This window comes from Phlebotomus argentipes, unplaced genomic scaffold (assembly GCF_947086385.1).
Source record: "Phlebotomus argentipes unplaced genomic scaffold, Phlebotomus argentipes genome assembly contig_17, whole genome shotgun sequence".
NCBI classification, from domain to species: domain Eukaryota; kingdom Metazoa; phylum Arthropoda; class Insecta; order Diptera; family Psychodidae; genus Phlebotomus; species Phlebotomus argentipes.
The window spans coordinates 181,513-200,238 of record NW_026776166.1 but is presented as its reverse complement, the minus strand read 5'-3'; the positions used below and the strand labels follow the sequence as shown (position 1 = coordinate 200,238).

At 46.3% G+C, this 18,726-nt stretch overlaps 4 protein-coding genes across 6 annotated transcripts; 2 read left to right on the top strand and 2 right to left on the bottom strand.

The window, feature by feature from the left end:
* Positions 1-4: 4 nt before the first annotated feature.
* On the bottom strand, positions 5-10,413 carry LOC132256799 (microtubule-associated protein futsch). Of its 3 annotated transcripts, none has more exons than XM_059753355.1 (7): positions 10,202-10,413; positions 7,477-8,009; positions 5,871-7,162; positions 2,518-4,453; positions 2,237-2,454; positions 1,961-2,176; positions 5-1,905 (listed from the first exon to the last, which is right to left on the bottom strand). In XM_059753355.1, exons 1-7 carry the CDS (start codon positions 10,221-10,223, stop codon positions 156-158), a joined length of 5,967 nt encoding a protein of 1,988 aa, XP_059609338.1. In that variant the 5' UTR covers positions 10,224-10,413; the 3' UTR covers positions 5-155. The 3 variants fall into 3 exon arrangements, with proteins under 3 accessions (XP_059609338.1, XP_059609337.1, XP_059609336.1); XM_059753354.1 differs by lacking the exon at positions 10,202-10,413 and adding an exon at positions 8,502-8,716; XM_059753353.1 differs by lacking the exon at positions 10,202-10,413 and adding an exon at positions 8,333-8,423.
* Positions 10,414-10,484: 71 nt separating this feature from the next.
* On the top strand, positions 10,485-12,410 carry LOC132256801 (TBC1 domain family member 13). The gene is made up of 5 exons (XM_059753356.1): positions 10,485-10,599; positions 10,669-10,876; positions 10,941-11,424; positions 11,579-12,102; positions 12,160-12,410. Exons 2-5 carry the CDS (start codon positions 10,857-10,859, stop codon positions 12,272-12,274), a joined length of 1,143 nt encoding a protein of 380 aa, XP_059609339.1. The 5' UTR covers positions 10,485-10,599; positions 10,669-10,856; the 3' UTR covers positions 12,275-12,410.
* An 83-nt stretch (positions 12,411-12,493) lies between these two features.
* On the top strand, positions 12,494-14,518 carry LOC132256715 (cytosol aminopeptidase-like). Its single transcript, XM_059753224.1, has 2 exons — positions 12,494-12,681; positions 12,740-14,518. Exons 1-2 carry the CDS (start codon positions 12,547-12,549, stop codon positions 14,135-14,137), a joined length of 1,533 nt encoding a protein of 510 aa, XP_059609207.1. The 5' UTR covers positions 12,494-12,546; the 3' UTR covers positions 14,138-14,518.
* Positions 14,273-18,422, bottom strand: LOC132256716 (uncharacterized). Its single transcript, XM_059753225.1, has 4 exons — positions 18,284-18,422; positions 17,113-17,680; positions 16,009-16,412; positions 14,273-15,941 (listed from the first exon to the last, which is right to left on the bottom strand). The coding sequence occupies exons 2-4, from the start codon at positions 17,464-17,466 to the stop codon at positions 15,755-15,757; spliced, it is 945 nt and encodes a 314-aa protein (XP_059609208.1). The 5' UTR covers positions 17,467-17,680; positions 18,284-18,422; the 3' UTR covers positions 14,273-15,754.
* Positions 18,423-18,726: the final 304 nt, after the last annotated feature.

The window sequence follows — 18,726 nt, the reverse complement described above, 5'->3', positions numbered from 1 at the left end:
CCAATATGTAATTTCATGTTTTTATTCGAAACACTTCCGTAATTCCCACAATTTGGAGCACAAAAAACTGATGATTAATGCTTGCGCTGTGCAGATCTCAATTTGTGGGGCACTGTTAGGGGATAAGTGATAATGTGTATGCGTGAGAAATGCACTCATTTGGGGAGATTCCCATTGCCAGGGGCATTGAAGAAGTCCCAATGATGGTGATGGACGGTTCTGTCGCTGCCACCCATGCAGATGAGGATGAGACTCGCCATGAGGACAATGAGCAGCATTGCCACAATGTTCACCTCACTGCGATTCTCCTCCTTCACCACTGTGGCGCGCACCAGTTGAAGGATATTCCTCACTGAGCGTCCCGCTGAGTTGCTGCAAGCGCGGAGGAATTGTCCGCCCAGGTCAATGACATCCTGCGAGCGGGAACTGTGACGACTGCGCGTGCGCGGAGCGGGATCGTCGTCCTCTGAGGACTCGCGGTGGGCTCTGTGATGGCGCCGACGGCGGTGGGAAGTGGCAGGAGGCTGCTCGTCCTCGTCAGAGGGATCGCGGAGGCGGTAGAAAGAGGGCGGCGGCAAGGAGTAGGGATAGTAGTAGCCATGAGGTGGTGGCGGTCGAGCTGGAGGCTCCTTCTCGAGATCGGGATCTTCGTGAACGGTGGTGGCTTGACTGGTCGGCAGTTGATTCCTCACGCGATCCACAATCTCCTCAATAACTTCTTTGGGGAGTTGAATGCTCTTCACCACGAGATTCCCAGATTTGCAGTCCAACTCCTGGGCAGTCATTGAAGAACTCTCCACCTCAGATACCAAGAGTCTTCCAGCTTGCAGCTGATTCACATTCAGGCGATCCACACTTAAATCTCTGAGTTGGAGATTTCCTGAGGTGGTTTGTGGGATGAGAGAGTCCCCGGCTGAGGATTTTCTCCGGGGCGGAGGAACTGGCGGCACTTCTTCTTCTTGCTGCAGCACATCAATCACTTGTTCCAGTCTTTGGGCGCATCTCTCCAATTCTGCCTCCACTTCGTCATGCATTCTTCTGGCTATTTCCTCCTGCTGCAAGCGCTGCTGCTCTTCCTGGGAAATTCGAACGGGTTCTGGGATAATCTCTTCTACTTCTACTTCTTGTTCGGGGATTACTTCTGGTTCGGGGATTACTTCTGGCTCTGGGATAACTTCTGGTTCTGGGATCACTTCAGGTTCTAGGATCACTTCACGTTCGACGTCTGGTAAATATTCTTCCAGTTTATCTACATCTTTTTCCTCCTCTTCAGGAAGTTCAGTAGCCAAGTAAGGTTCATCCACAGGTTCTACAGATAGTGTGGCCTCTGTTAGCATTGTGGGCGTTGAGATCTTCCGCTCAACAACCACGGCATTTGGGGAAATAGGTCTACTCCCGGGAGTCTTGGGTCTGTCCAAAGTGGAAGCCTTGGATCTCTCTGATAAACTCCTGTGGTTGCCCTCTCTAAACCTCTGCAATCCTCTCGACAGGCTCTGTTCGGCAGCCAATTGCTGCGCCCTCTCGAATTCAGCCTCCTGCTCCTCCTTCAGGATGTCCTCCAATGTTTTACACTGACTGGGTGTGATGGTTTTCATATCACTGGTGATCTCCAATTCCTCACAAAGGAAGTCATCCGGCAAGGGATCCGTTTGTGTGGACACTTCGACCTCCTCAATACCAGACGCACGCGATTCTATCCTAATTCCTCCACCGTCACGATCGTCATCTGGTTTATCATCCTTGTCCTTCTTGGCCCTCTTGAGCGTGCGATTGGGCCGAGGCGGTGGTGGCAATGGTCGCTCCTGCATCTTTTTGATCACCTCACCGGACTGTAAGTCCTTGTGCGAGTCCAAATCTTCGATCTCCTCGTACTGGGTGAAGTCAGGAGTGGCACTCCTGAAAGGTCTGCAATAATCATTGATTGAAATGCGTGTGGTAAGCTTTTATGTGGGACACTCACTTCATCTCCTCTCCAAGACTGGACACAGACTTTGTTCTGGGCGGTCTCGATGGGGCGATTGTGCTGTAGTTCCTCTTGGGACGAGCTGGAGGCGAAACGCTCCTCTTCGGCAGGGGCATTGTGGCAAATTGACTCTCTCCCAGAGATTTTGATGGCTTCTTCCGACGAACAGGCGGCGGAGGTCGCGGTGGAGGCTCCTTCTTGACCACAGCATATCTGCCGAGAGTCAAGAAAGTGTGCTCATAGTTCTCAAGTCTGAAGGCTGTTTAAACTTACCCATTATTTCCTGTGATGTCGAGTTCATTTCTCAAGAAATCTTCAACGTGAATATGAGTGTCTGAGACTAGAGACTCTGCTCCGTGCGATGTCCTGTCGTCATCGGTGAGCCTCGAAGCTTGTGAACGTGATCTTGATCTTGGTGTGGGGATGGGCGTGAAGTTCTCAGGGGTGGCTAAAGGCACTGGGTATTCGTGTTCCGTTCGGTAGACAATAATCTGGTGGAATGGAAGCGAAAGACAGTTTAAAAAAGATGCACTCAACGGTGGATTTCCACTTACATTTTCGTCAGTATCACCGTTGGGGATGTAATTGTTGGACACAGATCTTCCGGCCAGGTTGTCATAGGCAGGCACACTCCTCGGCTGTGGCCGGTGGAGTTTCCTGCGTCTTTTGGGCGCTTTTGGTGGGGTCGGTGGGTACGGCACACGGTCCAGTGCATCGGATCTCTGCTCCTCCTCGTCATCGATGTACATGTCAGGCTGATCCAGGCCCGCCAGGTTGTCGTTGTCGTAGAAGGAGTGGGATTCCGTGTCGCGATAGTAAGTTTCCGTGTGTGGCACAATTCTCTCATCCGACTCGTAATTCCTGTGCTTGCGCATGGGCTTATTTGGCGGATAAGTTCCGAAGTACTCATCCTTCTCCAGACTGCTCCGATCTCGGACGCGGCGTGGCTTCTTCGGCACATCGTAGCCATAATCGATGGGCTCACTGTTCAGATCCACATCCTCATCGTAGTACGGCGAGTATCTGCCCACCTGAGCGAGAGTGTTCATTGGTGTGGTGAGACCTTCACGAATGGCTGAACTGATGTATTCCCCAATTTGAATGTTATCCTGGGAGATTCCCTTCGATCTCAGGAAGAATTCGTCATCGTCAATCTGCTCAATGACTCCTTTTCGTGGCTCCTTCACCTCTATTGGGATTGTGTTGTTGTCGAACTCAAACTTGCCTTCGCTGCCTTGCAAGGAAGATCCTTGTGTGAGATTCAGTGATCCTGTCCACTTGCCAGCGCTCTCTTCGGACACCAAATCTGAATCTTGGTGCACAAGTGGAAGTCTCTGTTTGAATTCATCCTGACGAGCCAGAGATATTTCATGAATCTCCCGATTCTCCTTGTCAAAGTCAGCCAACTGACGCTGCTCTTCAGTGTCCAGAGCCTGCTCTTGTTCGTTCTCTTGCCGCTGGCGTGAGAAATGCTGCCTCATGCGTCTCTCCAGCGAGCTTTCGCGCTGGAAATCCTCCTCTTCCAGCGAGTACTGCCTCCGCACATCGCTGTCTCCATCTTCAGGCACAAGAGAATCCTTCTTCACGGCACTCTTGGGCACTGTGGCAAAAGTTGGTGGCGGAGGCGTTCCTGGCCTCTCGGGCTTATCTCCCTCTGTCTTTTGTCGCCGTATCTTATCGAATATCCTGGGATAAGTCGCAAAGTCAAATCTCTTCTTAGTCACCGCTGGAGGTTCATTGGTGCCCGAAGTGGAGTCTCCTGTGGATCCTGTAGACTCCTTCATTGACCTGCTTCTCCTCAGCTTCAAACTGCTGAACTTCTCTGGGATCTTGAATTTCGCCATACTGGGACGCTCAGGTAGAGTGATCTTCGAGAAGTCAGGTCGTTTGAACTCAATCTTTGTAAATTCAGGCCTCTTAAATTTCGGCATTTCCGGCTTATTAACTTTTGGCATGTGAATATTCTTCAGTTTCGTAAACTCCGGAGCTTTGAACTTCTTCCTTTCCTTGGTTTTTGGACTGCCGTTCTGGGTCTTTTTCATACTCCTGAGCTTAGATCTGAGCTTACCAGCTTGATTTCTCAGATTTTGCTGCATTTGCCTTCCGCGTGCTTGAGCAGAGCTCAACATGGTCTTCTTTCGGCTGCCACGCTCAAGGGGAAGATCTTCAAGAGCGCTGGAGTCCACAGCACTTGTGTGTAGTTCTCCATCTGTTCGGGATTCAGGAGTGGCGCTGGTGAAGTAGCGATCTTCAATGTCCTTTTGAATGTCATGAACACTCATTTCATCATCGGCGCCTTCCTCTTCTGTGGGCACTCTGAGGAGCTTCCTCTCGTGAGACGTGATGCTGGAAGTCTCCGAGGCAGGATGCTTTGTACGCTCGGGCTCTGGAGATTCCTGACCACCAACAGCGCCTTCCAGCTCCTCAGCTTCAAGCTCTGCTCGAGCACTCTCATCCACAGGTTGGCCGATGGGTTCGTATTCGTGATCGCTGGAAAGACAGAAAGAAAGATTTGAATGGTCACATATTCCAAAGTATTTACATATAGTGTTAGTATGCGCGATTACTCTTGGCTTGTCCCTCACCGAATATCATAGTTTCTATCCAATCCCAATGCAGCGCGATTGTGAAGCTGGAACTTCACTTGACTCACTGTCTGATCGCTCTCCTTGATCCCTGACTGTTCGGCATCAAAGCTCACAGTTTTCATGATTCTCCCAGCACTGGGAAATCTATCAACTGAACTCCTGACGCTTGATTGTCGATCCTGCGAGCTACTTCGGGACATTGTGTACGCTTCGCCGTATTTCATCCCCACGAAGAGATCATTGTCGTGGACGATCATTGATGTGCTCGGTGGACTTGGCATGGTGACTTCTTCCGTGTGGATCTCCTCGAATTTTGGCTCGAAGCCAAGCGCGGATTCATGGGGGAGATCGCGGTCAGAGTGAATGAGCTCTGCACCCCTTGAACTGGGTCGCGACGAGATGGTTTCCGTGTAGTAATCTGTACGCGAAGAGGGCCGCGAGCCCACCGGATTGACACGCTCGGGCAGGAGGGAGTCGCTCTGGAAATATTGGCAAGCGCAGCGGACTTCGGGGACTGTGGCCTGAGCGCTGTCAGCACGTGAGATGGTGACGGGCTTTACACGGGGCGATGCTCCCACGGAAGCCGATCGGATTCGTGAGGACATTCAGTCGTGGGGGGTGTTTGGTCTCCTTTATGTAATGCCTCTCGTTCTGCTTTTATAAATACCACTCATTTGCTGAGAGACACACACGAGCGCTATTTGAAGATGAGGGGGGAAAATTGCAAGACTCTCTGTGCTGATGAGAAGCAAGTTTCTATTTGTGGATGTGATTTGGCGAGAATAGCTCCAGGCCCTTATCTAGCCAACACTATCACTCTCGATCACGCGCGAAAGGTCACACATACTCTCGAATGGCGCGATGCCTTTAGGATGATGGATTTAGCTCAAGAGACGTTCATCTCTGCGAATCCTAATTGCCACTGACTCTTCGGCGAGCCTCTTGGACATACACTCTGAGAAATTACCCCACAGATAAATCTGCTGCATGCCATTGAGCTACGGTCTATTTTGGTCGGAGCCGCCATATCTTGGCAGTGGTCGCGAGAGATTTCTTTTATTTTCTTGCCACTTTGTCGCTGTCGTGAGATTATTTTCGCCTTAGGACCCATTGCGAAAATACCATTCCTCTCTCGCTCTCTTTCTCTGCGACATTTTTTCCATACTGTACGACGACCGGCTGGCTGTGTGTCTGTCTGTTACCGAATGCGCGTTATAAAGTGGCGAAGCCAAGGGATTGGAAGAGCCAAGTCAAAACCACACACAAACAGATTTGTTAGTTGATTTTAATGCACACTCGAGAGGGGATGGAAAGCTCACCTCATCTTGGACCAGCGATGATTGACGTCTAGTCCTTCAAGGTGGACGTCTTCTTTCAGCAAATCCGGATCATCTTCAGTGCTAGGCGAGAAGGTGACACGCTTATCGAGGTTTGGAGAGGCTTCGGTTTTGAGGACGGACTTTAGGCCTTCGACTTCGGCTGCGGGTTCTTGAATCTCCGGCACTTTCTCAAGAGGATGCTCGCTGTCACTCTCCTCAATGACTGCCTGAAGCATGGGCTTCCGCTCGTCGTCCGACGAGGCGGAGTCCACTGAGCAGATTGGAGCCAACATGCCCGTTGCGGACTTTTGAGACTCTTCAGAGCTTTGGGCAATTTCATCAAGAGGTTTCCTCTTGTACTCGACTTCGTCTAGAAGTTGCTTGTCTTGAACCCTGAGGGAGGTTTTCAGGTCTGTGGGGGCGATTATGTCGTGAAGAAAGGAAGGATCCATCGTGTCTCCTGTGAGGATGACTGTAGGATTCTCTCCAGCCTGAACTTCCTCATAGACATGCTCTTGGCGTCTTGGGATTTTCTTCTTGGGCTCCTCAGAAGTCTGCTCTGTTGCCGGAAGTTCTATGATTTCATCAGGTGTCACATGACTTGAGGACTCGGGTTTCTCCTCTTCTCGACGTCTCCTAGCCTCTCCTGGGGACTCATCCAACTCAACAATCTCCACAACATCATCACTATCGTGTCTCTCTACGTAAGAAGTGAAGCCTTTGTGACTGGCTTTTGGTGACTCCTTCAACTTGAGGATCTTCTGCTCCTCTTCCAGTGTGATCTTGTTGGATTCCTTCAATGGTATCTTCTTGATCTTCTTCCCTGATGTCTTGGACAATTGCTTTTCGGCCATGATTTTGAGCTTGTCCACAAGAGGATGGCAATATCTAACCTTCTTCTCAGATGAATCAGACTCAATTTCGGGCGGTGGAAGACTCTTGCTCCTCTCCGATTTGTTGGCTCTCTTTAGGATACTCTTGGGGCTGAAGATCTTCCTCAAGATCGTCTTCGGCGGCTGGACGGACGGTGTTTCCTTGGAAATTTCTTCTGTGGCGTTCGGTTCGGTCACTGGTTCTTCATCGGGCTCATCAGCGAGGATGTCGGGATAGCAGCAATCTTGGATGGACACCTCACTGTCAATTCGCACTCTCTTCTCCGATTTCGGTGAGTCCAAGAGTTTTTCTTCGAAAGATCGCCGATTCTTTGGGGACGTTCGATAGCGGAAGATCACTTCTGGCTCATCATCTGGACCGAGGGGTGGTTTGTAGAGATGTGTCCATGGATATCCACCCTGTGAAGCAGAGATAGAGCATTACATGGTTGAGTAAATTCTGTCCTTGATTATGAGAAGAATGAGAACAGGAGATACTAAAGACTGTAAAGTTATGAGATAAAGAATGATCGCTAGAGTTACATAAACACATCTGTCTTGGAATTCACTCGAGAAGCCATCATTCTATTTTTGTTTACAGATATTCACCTCACTTGAGAATGATGGGGTTTTATGCCATTTTGCACACACTAATGGAAAATTTGGCAGTTTCTCGTATTTTATGTGTTGGGTCGAGGGAGTCTTGAAGGGTGTATTAATTACAAGTCACCAACCTGTTGTTTGGCACGTCTCACGTCTTCCCAGCGGTATGTCTTTATTGGCACTGGCGGTCGATTATCTTCCTCGCCGTGTTCCTCCTCGTACAGACTGGCAATTTGGGCGGAAATTTGAGGATCTACTATTGGAATATCACGGATTTCCTCTGCTTTACTCTCAGGATCACTGTGATCTTTGACGATTTCTTCCGGAACTAAGTGATCTATGTCAACTTCTTCTTCAGAGTCACGCAGTATTTTCTCAATCACTTCATCGTCAGTTTCACCTTCAAATGATTTCGCTTCGTCGGCTATTTCAGGAGGCACAACATCATCTTCCTGTGGAGATTTTACGTCACTTCCTTCGGGATCTGAACTGATTTCTTCACTCTCCTCCTTTACTTCCTGATCCGCCTCACTAATCACAGTCACAGGATCTGCACTGTTGACTTCCTCTCGCGGCTCTTCCTTCTCACCCCGTGCGACTAATCCTAGGTTTTGCTGTTCGAGTATTGTCAGTGACTCCGTCTCTCCAGCGCCCGGCAGAGACACTGAAATGATTCTCAGAGTTAAATGATCCTCTTGGGAGCTTTTTGGGTGTGGGTCTGCGTGTGTGAGAAAGAATAATATGGGACGAGTTACGATGTGATAGCGGAGTTGAGGGTCACATGGAAGCTTTTCAGCTACAGGAGTTTGCTTGAACGTCATAGAATTGCCGGCCACACTCGAGCCTCCCCTATGATGAGTTTGTTGGGTGAAAATGCGAGACGAAGAGTGAAAAATATATTTCCTGGGACCACATAAAATTCGCCTGTGAAGACACTAATACAGATGATGGCGTATTTTCGTGAGGAATTGAGGGGACAACACGAACTTATTTTTAGCATTTTGATCTCTGTTGTATCACTTGCGAAATGGGCCAATAATACCGCACTGAAGATCATACACACTTTCTATTCTATGTATACACTCTGCCAATATTGCAATATTGGAAAGGCTATTGATTTATAATGACAGACTAACACTGAATATATTTTTCTTACCATAATTCGCAACCAAACTGAAGAAGATGGTGATCATTTGGGAATGTATTTGTGGTGTGGAAAATTGCTGGTCAGAGAGAGAATCACATTTGCGCACGAACAGGAAAATCACGTAGTTTCTGTGCTAATTGATAGCGGAATTGAGGCACAAATTTCACGAGAGGTGCTAAACGAAGTACAATTCATGATGCCACAGAACGGTGGAGAAGTTTGCTTTTATGTGGCAAAATATCAGTACAAACTGAGTCAATTGACTGACGATCTGGCGAATTTGCCTTTGAAAAATTATGTAAGATATTTCCCTCAATGAACATCGGCTCTCAGTGCTTGGTAGTTGTGCGATCACAGTACAGAGAGAGGAGGTAATTGCCGTGGTGTAATAAAGTATTCGGCTTATCAGTATTTGTTTGTGCGCTGCTCGCACGGTGAAAAAAAATGATAAGAATAATATTGTAAGTACTCATGAGCAATTCCCGCCCGCTATTGTGAAAGTTGCGAACGAATCCCACCTCATTAGCAATATCTTGTGGGTGTAAATAGACTTTATTTCTGTGATTTTTGCAAACAAGTGCGTTTGAGTGAAACGGAGATATATTTTGCGGCTTAAAAATGAGTGCAAAACATGAGATTATTACCCTTTTGGCTCTCAGGCAGGCCGGAAATTCAACATTAATTTACATACATATTATTTTGAGAGGAATTATGGGAGGTAATTGGCAGACAAAATGATTCAATTGTGTCTGTGAATTGCCAGAAATATTTTTAGACGCATTTCTATAACTGGGTTGTTTTTAAATAACATCAAAAGGATTAATTAACCATTAGATGTTAAATGGAAGTATATTGAATTTTCTGTCATCTCAGAAAGAAATGATTCTGAACAAATATCTCTGTGACATTGAAATACCAGTGATCACTTGATCGAATTTTAAATTTTTATCATTCATATACTGAAATATCAGAAATTCCAAGGCGATAAGATGTTTACGACAATAGATTGCTGCGAAATACCCTCAAAAGCCCAATGAAACTGGGACAGATTTTTAATATGATTGAAGCAGATTAGATTAATAAGAAATTTGACAAAATACAACGGCTATCTCAGCTCACAATTAGATTCTAAAGATTTCAAAACATAGTGCGACACGTGAATGGATGGCCTGTGAAGCAAATCTGCGCGACTGTGTGCTCTGCATTGCGAAATGGAGGCGTCTTTGCTAGCCTTCACGGATCATCGATTAGGCGATTGATGTGTCGCGGTGGAAGAAAAATGGTCCAAGATCAATGACAAGGTAAATCATTCTATTTAAATTGCGGAAAAATTAGATCATCTGCCACTGTTTCTGATGAGGAATATTAAATCAACATAATTGAGCAATTTTCTGCGGGGAAATAGGATAAAAGTCTCCTTGAGAAATCACAGATTTCCACATCTGGCTTTTCGGCGCACACTTGAAATGCGCCTGTTTTCTTCTCAGATGTTGTAATGAGGAATCGGAGATTTTTTGGTCACTTGGGAAGTGATTTTTCATCACGAGATGCTATATTTATATTTTTTGGGGGGCAGCAAAGGAGTGAGTTTGAGGCGAATGACGTTGTCTCCCCCGTGCAAAGAAATCTAGCATCAGCGAAATTGCTGAATATATTTCGCCTATCTTTGCAAAAAAGTCTCGCGAGGGTGGCTTAAAATAACAACCTACCTTGTATACGATCTTCATTCATTGCTCATTCGCAGCAATTTCACACTCACTTTATGATCTGATAGCACTGATAAATGCAAGACAAAAATGACACATAAGAATCTCTCTGTGGATTACATGGACGCACTCAATCAAGTTCACGATCAATTCTGCGATCGAGTCACAACTTAATTTAACGCCACTTGCATTGCAATCGCGATTTTGGTCACTTGTCTCTTGGCGAAGACGTGAAGCTGTGCAAATGAGATGCCGAAGAGGAGCGGAGTAATTCAGCCGTTCAAGTGCGTGTTGTGGAGAAGCCGATGTTCTTGTTCTAAAATTAAATATAATACGATGACTGGTGACTATTTTCGGGGGACATCAATTGGAATCATCGCGATTTGAGAGGCATGACAAAGGTAATAAGAAGACTTTTGAGTTTCTCCCGCTGTTTTGAAGTATTTTCTCTGAATTTTATGGTGCTTAAGAGCTGCAATTGGGCACAATTTGCGCCCTTCTTGCATGTCGAGAGCATGGAGCGTTTGAATTTTCGCGGGAATGTTTCCGGAACCAGTGGCGCCATCTGGAAGCAACACAATTTCACGTGCGTCTGAGAGTCTGAGATGGACAGCTGGTTCCGGAAGAGTATCCGAGTGGGAGGAATTCATTGGGCGGAATGTCACTCTACAAAACAAGGTGAGTTGTTTTACTCCTGCCACAAGCAATTGAGATTCCAGAAGTCTTCCCAATCTCTCTGCAGAGTGAAGGAGTTCGAGACTTTCCTGGCCAATGACGTGATTGACCTGAGGAGTCTCAAGCAGCTCTGCTTCAATGGCATTCCCGATGGCGGAGGTTTCAGAGCGCTCTGCTGGCGCCTCTTGCTGGGCTACCTCGGGCCCCAGCGGAGCACCTGGACGCAGACGCTACAGAAGAAGCGTCAGCTCTACCAGCAATTCATTGATGAGATGATTGTGTCGCCCGGAACGTCCGGAGGTTCCTTGGATCATCCGCTGAGCGATGGGCCGGAGAGTGCCTGGAGCACATTCTTCAAGGACAACGAAGTCCTCCTGCAGATTGACAAGGATGTGAGGAGACTGTGTCCGGATATATCCTTCTTCCAGCAAGCAACAGAGTTTCCCTGTGAAGTTGTGGTGAACAGCAATGGCGAGAGAAGACTGCATTCCCGCGTGGCGCCGTCCAGGCTGTCATCGGCGAATGTGGAGGGGAAGTTTGGGATGACAAAGGTGAGGAAACACAGTCTTGAAAGAATCCTAATGTTGCACTTTTAACACTCCTTCATCTCTCATGTCTCACTCTAATGAACCACAGCAAGTGAGTTTGACTTTGCATTGTCTGCAATCAGTGTTGTTTCTGAATCAATTCTTCTGTGGCTTCCAGATCAATCTCATCACAAAACGCGCCCAGGAGAGCTACGAGGCGATGGAGGAGGGTCTGGAGGCGCACTGGGAAGTCGTGCAGAGAATTCTGTTCCTCTTTGCCAAACTCAATCCCGGAATCGGATACGTACAGGGCATGAACGAGATTGTTGGACCAATTTACTATGTAATGGCTTCAGATCCCAACATGGTGTTCAGAGAATTCGCCGAGGCGGACTGCTTCTTCTGCTTCACGGCGCTCATGGGAGAGATTCGGGACTTCTTCATCAAGACACTGGATGAATCTGAGGGTGGCATTAAGGCGATGATGAACAAAATGACCAAATTGCTGGAGGTGAAAGATCTGGAGGTGTGGCAGAGACTGAGAGATCAGGAACTCTATCCGCAGTACTATGGTTTCCGTTGGCTGACGTTGCTCCTGTCGCAGGAGTTTCCGCTGCCTGATGTGGTGAGAATCTGGGATTCTGTGCTGTCCGATGAGAATAGGTTCGAGTTCCTGGTTCACATCTGCTGCGCCATGATTATGTAAGTTGAATTTGAGACTCAACTGAGATGATGTATTAATGCTCATTTGTGTTGCAGACTGCTCAGGGAGCAGATCCTGGAACAGGATTTTGCCAGCAATGTGAAACTGTTGCAGAACTTTCCTCCGATGGACATAAATATTGTCTTACTGAAGGCAACAACACTCAAATAGTGTGTGTGAAAATCTCTCTGAAAGCAAATGCGAATCAATTTTTTTACGCGCAATCAAAGCATTTTTGTATAGAATCCTTTACAATTCTCATGAGAAGGTTTAAAAAGGAAAAATAAAAAGTTTCTCATAGTTCTCACTGAGATTGATTTCACTTTGCAATTGTAGCAGTCAAAGTGTGCAGGTGAAATTGTTTTTGTGTGAAGACAATGTTTTCTGCTGTGAGGAATCTGTCCAAATCCCTGCGATCAAGTACTGGGAATCTTCGTCGACTGATGACCACCAGAGCCTCTCATGAGAATTCCTGCTTTGATGTGCCGTCGAAGGGACTTGTGTTGGGGATTTATGTCGATGAGGAGGATCCATATGACAGAGGAAGACTGACTCAGACTGGGTTTAAGTACAATTCTGTAAGGATTTTATATTAATACGGACAAGGAATTGTGTAGTGATTGAGTGTCTTTTCAGAGATTCGCCAATGGGAGACTCTTGGAACTGCTAAAGATGTCTGGACCTTGTCCTCAATTGGGGGAATCCAGAATTTTCTACAACATCGACCCGATCTTCTCCACTGTGGTCATCACAGGATTGGGAAGTGAATGCCTGGACTTCTGCGCTTCAGAGGTCATGGACGAGAGCAAGGAGGCCATAAGGATTGCCGCTGCTGTGGGATGTCGGGAGTTGCAGAGGCTGCACACGGCGGATGTGAGCGTGGAGAGCTTTGGCCATGCGGAATCCGCTGCTGAGGGAGCGGCTCTTGGGATCTGGACAAATCACGAATTCCGCACCCTCGCCTATCCCTTTGAATCGAACATCCACTTGTACGACATCGAGGGAGGTGAGAATGATCAAATGGACTGGGAAATTGGTCTGCAGAAGGCCTCAGCTCAGAATCTGACGCGTCAGCTGCAAGATACTCCAGCTAATCTCTTGACTCCGTCGATGTTTGCCCAGAACATTGTGAATATCCTGACCAGATCGGGAGTCAATGTGGAGGTGAAGGTGAAGAACTGGGCAGAGAGTCGTCAGATGAGCTCTTATCTCGCTGTGGCGAAAGGATCTTGCGAACCTGCGATTTTCCTGGAGTTGAGTTACTTCGGAGCGGAATATGATGAGCGGCCAATAGTGCTGATTGGTCAGGGGACGACTTTCGACAGTGGCGGATTGTGCAAGAAGAGAGCCGTTGACCAGGAGTACGGCAGAGGAGATATGACTGGAGCCGCTGTGATCGTAGCCACGTGTCGAGCTGTTGCGTCAATGAAGCTTCCTGTGAATATTCGCGGATTGATCCCACTTTGTGAGCACATCATGGGCGCCGGAGCGATGAAGCCTGGCGATGTGGTGAAGACAATGGATGGGAAGTGCATAGAGATTTCCGATACAGATGCCGAGGCACCTCTGGTGATTGTGGATGCTTTGCTGTATGCAAAGAACTTCTTCCCGCGATTTGTCATTGATGTTGGCACAATTTCTCAGGAGATTTGCGGTGTGTTTGGAAATGAAGTGAGCGCTGTCTTCACGAATTCTGACGATCTGTGGGAGCGTATGAGAGAAGCGAGCATTCACACGGGTGACAGATTATGGCGCTTGCCGCTCTGGGATGTGTTCAGGAAGAAGATCAAGGCGCATCCGCATGTGGATATGACAAATTTGGGCATCGGCAGTGGCTACACGTGCAAATCGGCGGCAATTCTCAGTGAATTCGTGGAGAGTACAGATTGGCTGCATCTGGATGCTTATGGAGTGATGGTGGCCAAGGGTGGGGAAGCTTCCTATCTTCAGGACGGGATGGCAGGACGTCCAACACGGACCCTGATTGAGATGATCGCGAAATCAACGGTGGATCAGAAGATAGATGAGAAATAAGCGCGTTTTTCCTGATGATTGGCGGCAAAACTATGTGTGTAAAATTTTCGGCTAATTTATTCTGTCATGAACGAGTTTTTATAAGTTCACTCAATAAAATCATGTAGTCTAACATCTTTTATATATATATATATATTTTCTAACTTCCAACAGTAACACATCATCAATTCACACAACGAACTCAATAAATAGGTTTCTTCGAGATTCTCCTTCGTGTCTCTCGAGAGAGGTTGTTGTTCGTGCAAGTTGGCACAAGACTCTTTTTCTTAAGTTTTAGATATGTTGACTCTCTATTTTCTAGTAGACACCATAGATTTTTATTGTTCTCAATATTTTCCATATAGCAGAAAAATCTGTCACCGCGCGATATGTTGTTAATTCGGGTGAACTTGAACAATAATTGAGCTAGAGATTCTTTTTTTCTTTATTTCGGGTAAAAATCCTTTCAACGAACATGAAGATGATTGATATTGTTAGGCTCACATTTTTCCAATACGGAGGTTAACTCAAATGCAAGTCTTTATCCTCGAGATGTAAACAACATTCAATAGTTTTAAACATGTTTTAGTAGTCAAAGGTGACGCCAGAAGATTTGTACCAGTGAGAATTTCTCGTTAAAAACTGCAAAATTGGAATTGAAAAAATTAGTAATTATGAACATTTTTATGCAGTTTTTTTTAAGTGTTGCGTGCTCTTTCTGGTCACACCTTTGACATTTGTTTTATATATTTAGGTTTGACTTTGCGATAAAATCTATTCGAAAATGGGATTTTTGAGCATTTCCTCTGTGCAGAATCTTAGTCAAACACGGTGTTTATTATTTTTTGGGTGTTGTGTAGTTATTTTCAGGAAAAAAATCTCTTTCGAAACTAACATGACGCTAAAAAAAAAGTCGCATGCAACTTACTTTATCTCTGATATTGTATTTGATTGCTCATTATTATAAGAGTTATTAGTAATATCTCCCTAATCGCTGGCTGGGGTTTGAGCTCTGTGAGTAATCTTGAGGATCTTTCGATGGCAGGAAGAGTTTTTTTTCTTTTATTTCTAATATCATTTTAAGTATTATTAGGTATTTGTTCACGTCAATTCTACTGTTTGATTTTGTTTTTTTACATTACTAAAATAAATGCTAGGCTAGTTGAGTAACATTCAATTGCTAATATTCTTGGTGGCTAACATATAAAAATAAAATCTTTGATGAGCTGAGAGTAAAAAAATAGACTTTCAAAATACATACGTCTCACTCCTTAGGAGGACTAGAATGGTTTGTTGGTGTTTTGTTTGCTGTTCTCAACACAAAAACTTGAGCGAACTAACAGTGAGCATTCTGGGAATTAATCACACTTTCTCCAACTCTCTACTTGTGGGTCTTAGAAAAATATAGTCCTTTCGCCCTGTCGACCGCGCCTGTCTCTGGCGGAATCACAGAATGGTGGTCACGGTGGAGCTGCCGGTGGCTCCGGGGATGCAGTGGGTCGCGGTGGCGGACACGTAGAACTGCTTCGCCTCCGGCTCCTCGTGCACTGTGGAGGCTGAGGAGCTGGTGGCCGCTGTGCGCTGGTGGCCGGAGCCCGAAGAGCGGTGGTGCTGGCTGCTGGGCCCCGGCATTGATTGCTATGTGTGCGAGTGTGCCAGCGAGATGGCGTAGGGCATCTCGTCCGTGTGCATGTCCAGGGAGTCGTACAGCGGGAACTCGCAGCAGAGGATGAACTTCAGGGCGCGCGGCACCTCGGCATAGATGGCCGGCGGGATGGGGATGAGGGGTGACGTGGTGGCCTTATATTTGCGGTATTCAATGTTGCTGGTGTGAAGAGAAAGGAGAGGAAGTGATTATTGAAGGCCTGCAAGAAATGGTTTGGGAAACTTACTCTCTGTACTTGTCGTCGGATGAGCGTTCTCGCACTGGGATTCCGGATAGAAAGAGGATGATGAAGGTGGTGAAGATCGGCGACATGATCGCCACCCACTCAAAGCCATTGATCACATTCAGTGAGATGACAAATACGCCCCACCAGATCACGATTTCGCCGAAGTAGTTGGGGTGTCTGGACAAGCGCCACAGGCCGTCATTGCAGAACTTGCCCTGATTCGCCGGATCCTGGCGGAAGCTGAACTTCTGCAGATCGGCATAAGTCTCCGCCAGCAGACCCACCGTGAACATTCCCGTTCCGGCGGAGTCCAGTGTTGTCATTGTCCGCGGCGCGTTGGGCTGCGAATGCCTCGGGGAGTTTATAATTATCACAGGGAGAGACACAACAAACACCCACACTGCCTGCAAAGATACGATGATAGAGTGTATCAGCAATTTTGGCCATTTTCTGCACTGTTCTGGCGTGTGTGTGTGAGCAGTGAAAAGGGCTTTCGCGTGACTAGTTTTTATTTTAACTTTAAATATATACACACGCTTTTCCGCTCATTTTCCCACCTCTTTCGCAAAACAACTTTGCCACTCGTGTATGCATAAATCTTCGCATGTTGGAACAGAGTGCATTTATCTACGATGGATGGAAAGTGTGCATTTTCAAAGGTGTTTAAAAATAGTGCGAAATATCGAATTGTGGTAGAATGTTTTACACAATTTTCCACAACCTGCAATGCATTTTGCCCTATGCATATTGAACAAGAAAATAATGTTTGGTGAAATGGGCGAATTACACTCTGTAGGTCAATTAGCTAAAGAGACTTGGCAGTGAAACAGCAATTTAAAGCGATGATAAGTTTAAATATTAAATCTATTCAATGTTCCAACTGTTGACAGTGGGAAATCAGTCGCCAAGAGTTCTGTAGTATTGTTGGAAACCGATTTGCCAATAATGAATTGATTTGATATCAAATTATTAATGGAAAACGCATTTCTGACATGTTGAAATTATCCTGAAAATGTATTTTGCACTACATTTGAGATTGGGAAATACAAATTGAATACAATTTGTCCTTAAACCCCTTCCTCAGAACATTAACACTTAACTCACCTGAAATGTCCAGAAGACGGCAAATCGAATGACATTTCTTTTTGTGTCCTCGAACTGCTTGTCTCTGCCGATTTTGACAATGCGATAGAGCAGATATCCGGACAGTCTCGCTCCCCAGATGCACACAAACACGGTGACCATGAGCTGTCGGCTGTCGTAGGCCTTCATTGTCCTATCAATCTGGCCAAGGAAGAATGTGAGTAGGGCCACAATGATGAAATTCACGCCTCCGGCAAAGTCTGTGAGCTTGTCCAGTTGAAATGTTGCGGCAATGATGAAGAATATAATTTGCATGGCCACTGTTACAATTGCACTGATGGCAAAGTGGTCGTAATCGAGCACTTGGATGGGCATTTTTTCCAATTCCTCCTCAGAGCGCCTCTTTTCCGGGATGTTGAGCAACAAAATTCAGCAGAGAGAATGGACTTTTTTGGCCATAAATCCACAGAGAAGCTTCATTGTCCTGCTATTTGGCCACACAGATGCTCCGGTTGCCAGAAAGTGTAATTTGGCACAGGGAATTGAATGTGCAACAATCGAGGAAATTTCTCTACGATGATGTGCGGTCCTGCAATGAGTGTTGGTACAAAAAGAAAAGGCTATATAGCGCTATGAGAGTGGAGTGAGTTTATCTGATTTTATGTAGTTCATGACCTAAATTTTTGGGATACAGAATTCGGGCCTTATGTTTGCCTCCATCACGTCACACTTCTGCCTAATTTCATGCAAATTACCACAAGAAATTTCGTCTGCAGATAGAATCTCACGATGAGGGATGGTAGTTAATTAAAAAAGAGAATTGATTTTTCCGATAAGGGTTGACAATGAAGCGAGAAGAGGAGGCTCTCGGAGATTTAAGGGTCGTGGAGGATGTGTGTGTGGCCTAGAAGTGTAGTTCAAGAACAATGCGATATTGTCTATCAGAGCCTTCGACTCTCTTTGCCATCTCCATAGCACCTTGAACTTCTCAAAGAAATGCACTGTTGATTGCGCCCTTCTGCCTGCCATAATTGCAACACCCTGAAAGGATTCTGCCTCTGCCCAAAAGTCTCTCTCACCCCAGAGGAGCTCTTTACATAACTTCTGGCACACACAGAAGGCAGATCAGCTCGCGATGTTAGTCCAACTGTGAAATTCCAGACGCACAAAGAACTCTCAACTCTTTGCTTACTTTCAAAGCGACTCACTGCAGGTACATGAAAATTGATAGCTTGTGTGTTGGGTTAAAGTGAATTTGGAGGACTTTTTTCACTGCTTCCTGCCAGACCTGAAGTGCGAGACTGGGAAGTGCGCAAGAAATGTGTGCACACGAAGCAACTGCTCGTGCTGAACTATTTCTAGATGGGACGACCGGAGGCGAGACTGCGCCTTCCCGGAGTATCAGGTGATGACGATGGAGGCGCCTGGTGCTGGCCGAATTACTGCGAAACGGAGAGAGAGAGAGAGAAAGAGAGAGAATTGAGAGAGAGAGAGAGCTTTCTGCGAAAGTCCTCGTGGTGGCAAAATTTGCGAATTGCCCTGTTTTTCTAGTTTAGCAAGTGTATTTGAATATCTTTTTTCTGATCACAATCTCAGCCTGCGTTTTAATGACATTCTCATATTGTTCTCTTTTTC

Bases quoted from the DNA above. Each gene is read 5' to 3' on its own strand.
- LOC132256716 (XM_059753225.1), bottom strand. From the start codon at position 17,466: ATGCCCATCCAAGTGCTCGATTACGACCACTTTGCCATCAGTGCAATT. The intron at 16,413-17,112 runs GTGAGTTAAGTG...GTATCTTTGCAG, and splicing joins CCGTCTTCTGGACATTTCAG to GCAGTGTGGGTGTTTGTTGT. The intron at 15,942-16,008 runs GTAAGTTTCCCA...TCTTCACACCAG, and splicing joins TCCGACGACAAGTACAGAGA to CAACATTGAATACCGCAAAT.
- LOC132256799 (XM_059753353.1), bottom strand. From the start codon at position 8,402: ATGATCTTCAGTGCGGTATTATTGGCCCATTTCGCAAGTGATACAACA. The intron at 8,010-8,332 runs GTTCGTGTTGTC...GAATCATTTCAG, and splicing joins GATCAAAATGCTAAAAATAA to TGTCTCTGCCGGGCGCTGGA. The intron at 1,906-1,960 runs GTGAGTGTCCCA...TGATTATTGCAG, and splicing joins AGTCTTGGAGAGGAGATGAA to ACCTTTCAGGAGTGCCACTC.
- LOC132256801 (XM_059753356.1), top strand. From the start codon at position 10,857: ATGTCACTCTACAAAACAAG. The intron at 11,425-11,578 runs GTGAGGAAACAC...TGTGGCTTCCAG, and splicing joins GGAAGTTTGGGATGACAAAG to ATCAATCTCATCACAAAACG. The intron at 12,103-12,159 runs GTAAGTTGAATT...TTTGTGTTGCAG, and splicing joins ATCTGCTGCGCCATGATTAT to ACTGCTCAGGGAGCAGATCC.
- LOC132256715 (XM_059753224.1), top strand. From the start codon at position 12,547: ATGACCACCAGAGCCTCTCATGAGAATTCCTGCTTTGATGTGCCGTCG. The intron at 12,682-12,739 runs GTAAGGATTTTA...GTGTCTTTTCAG, and splicing joins CTGGGTTTAAGTACAATTCT to AGATTCGCCAATGGGAGACT.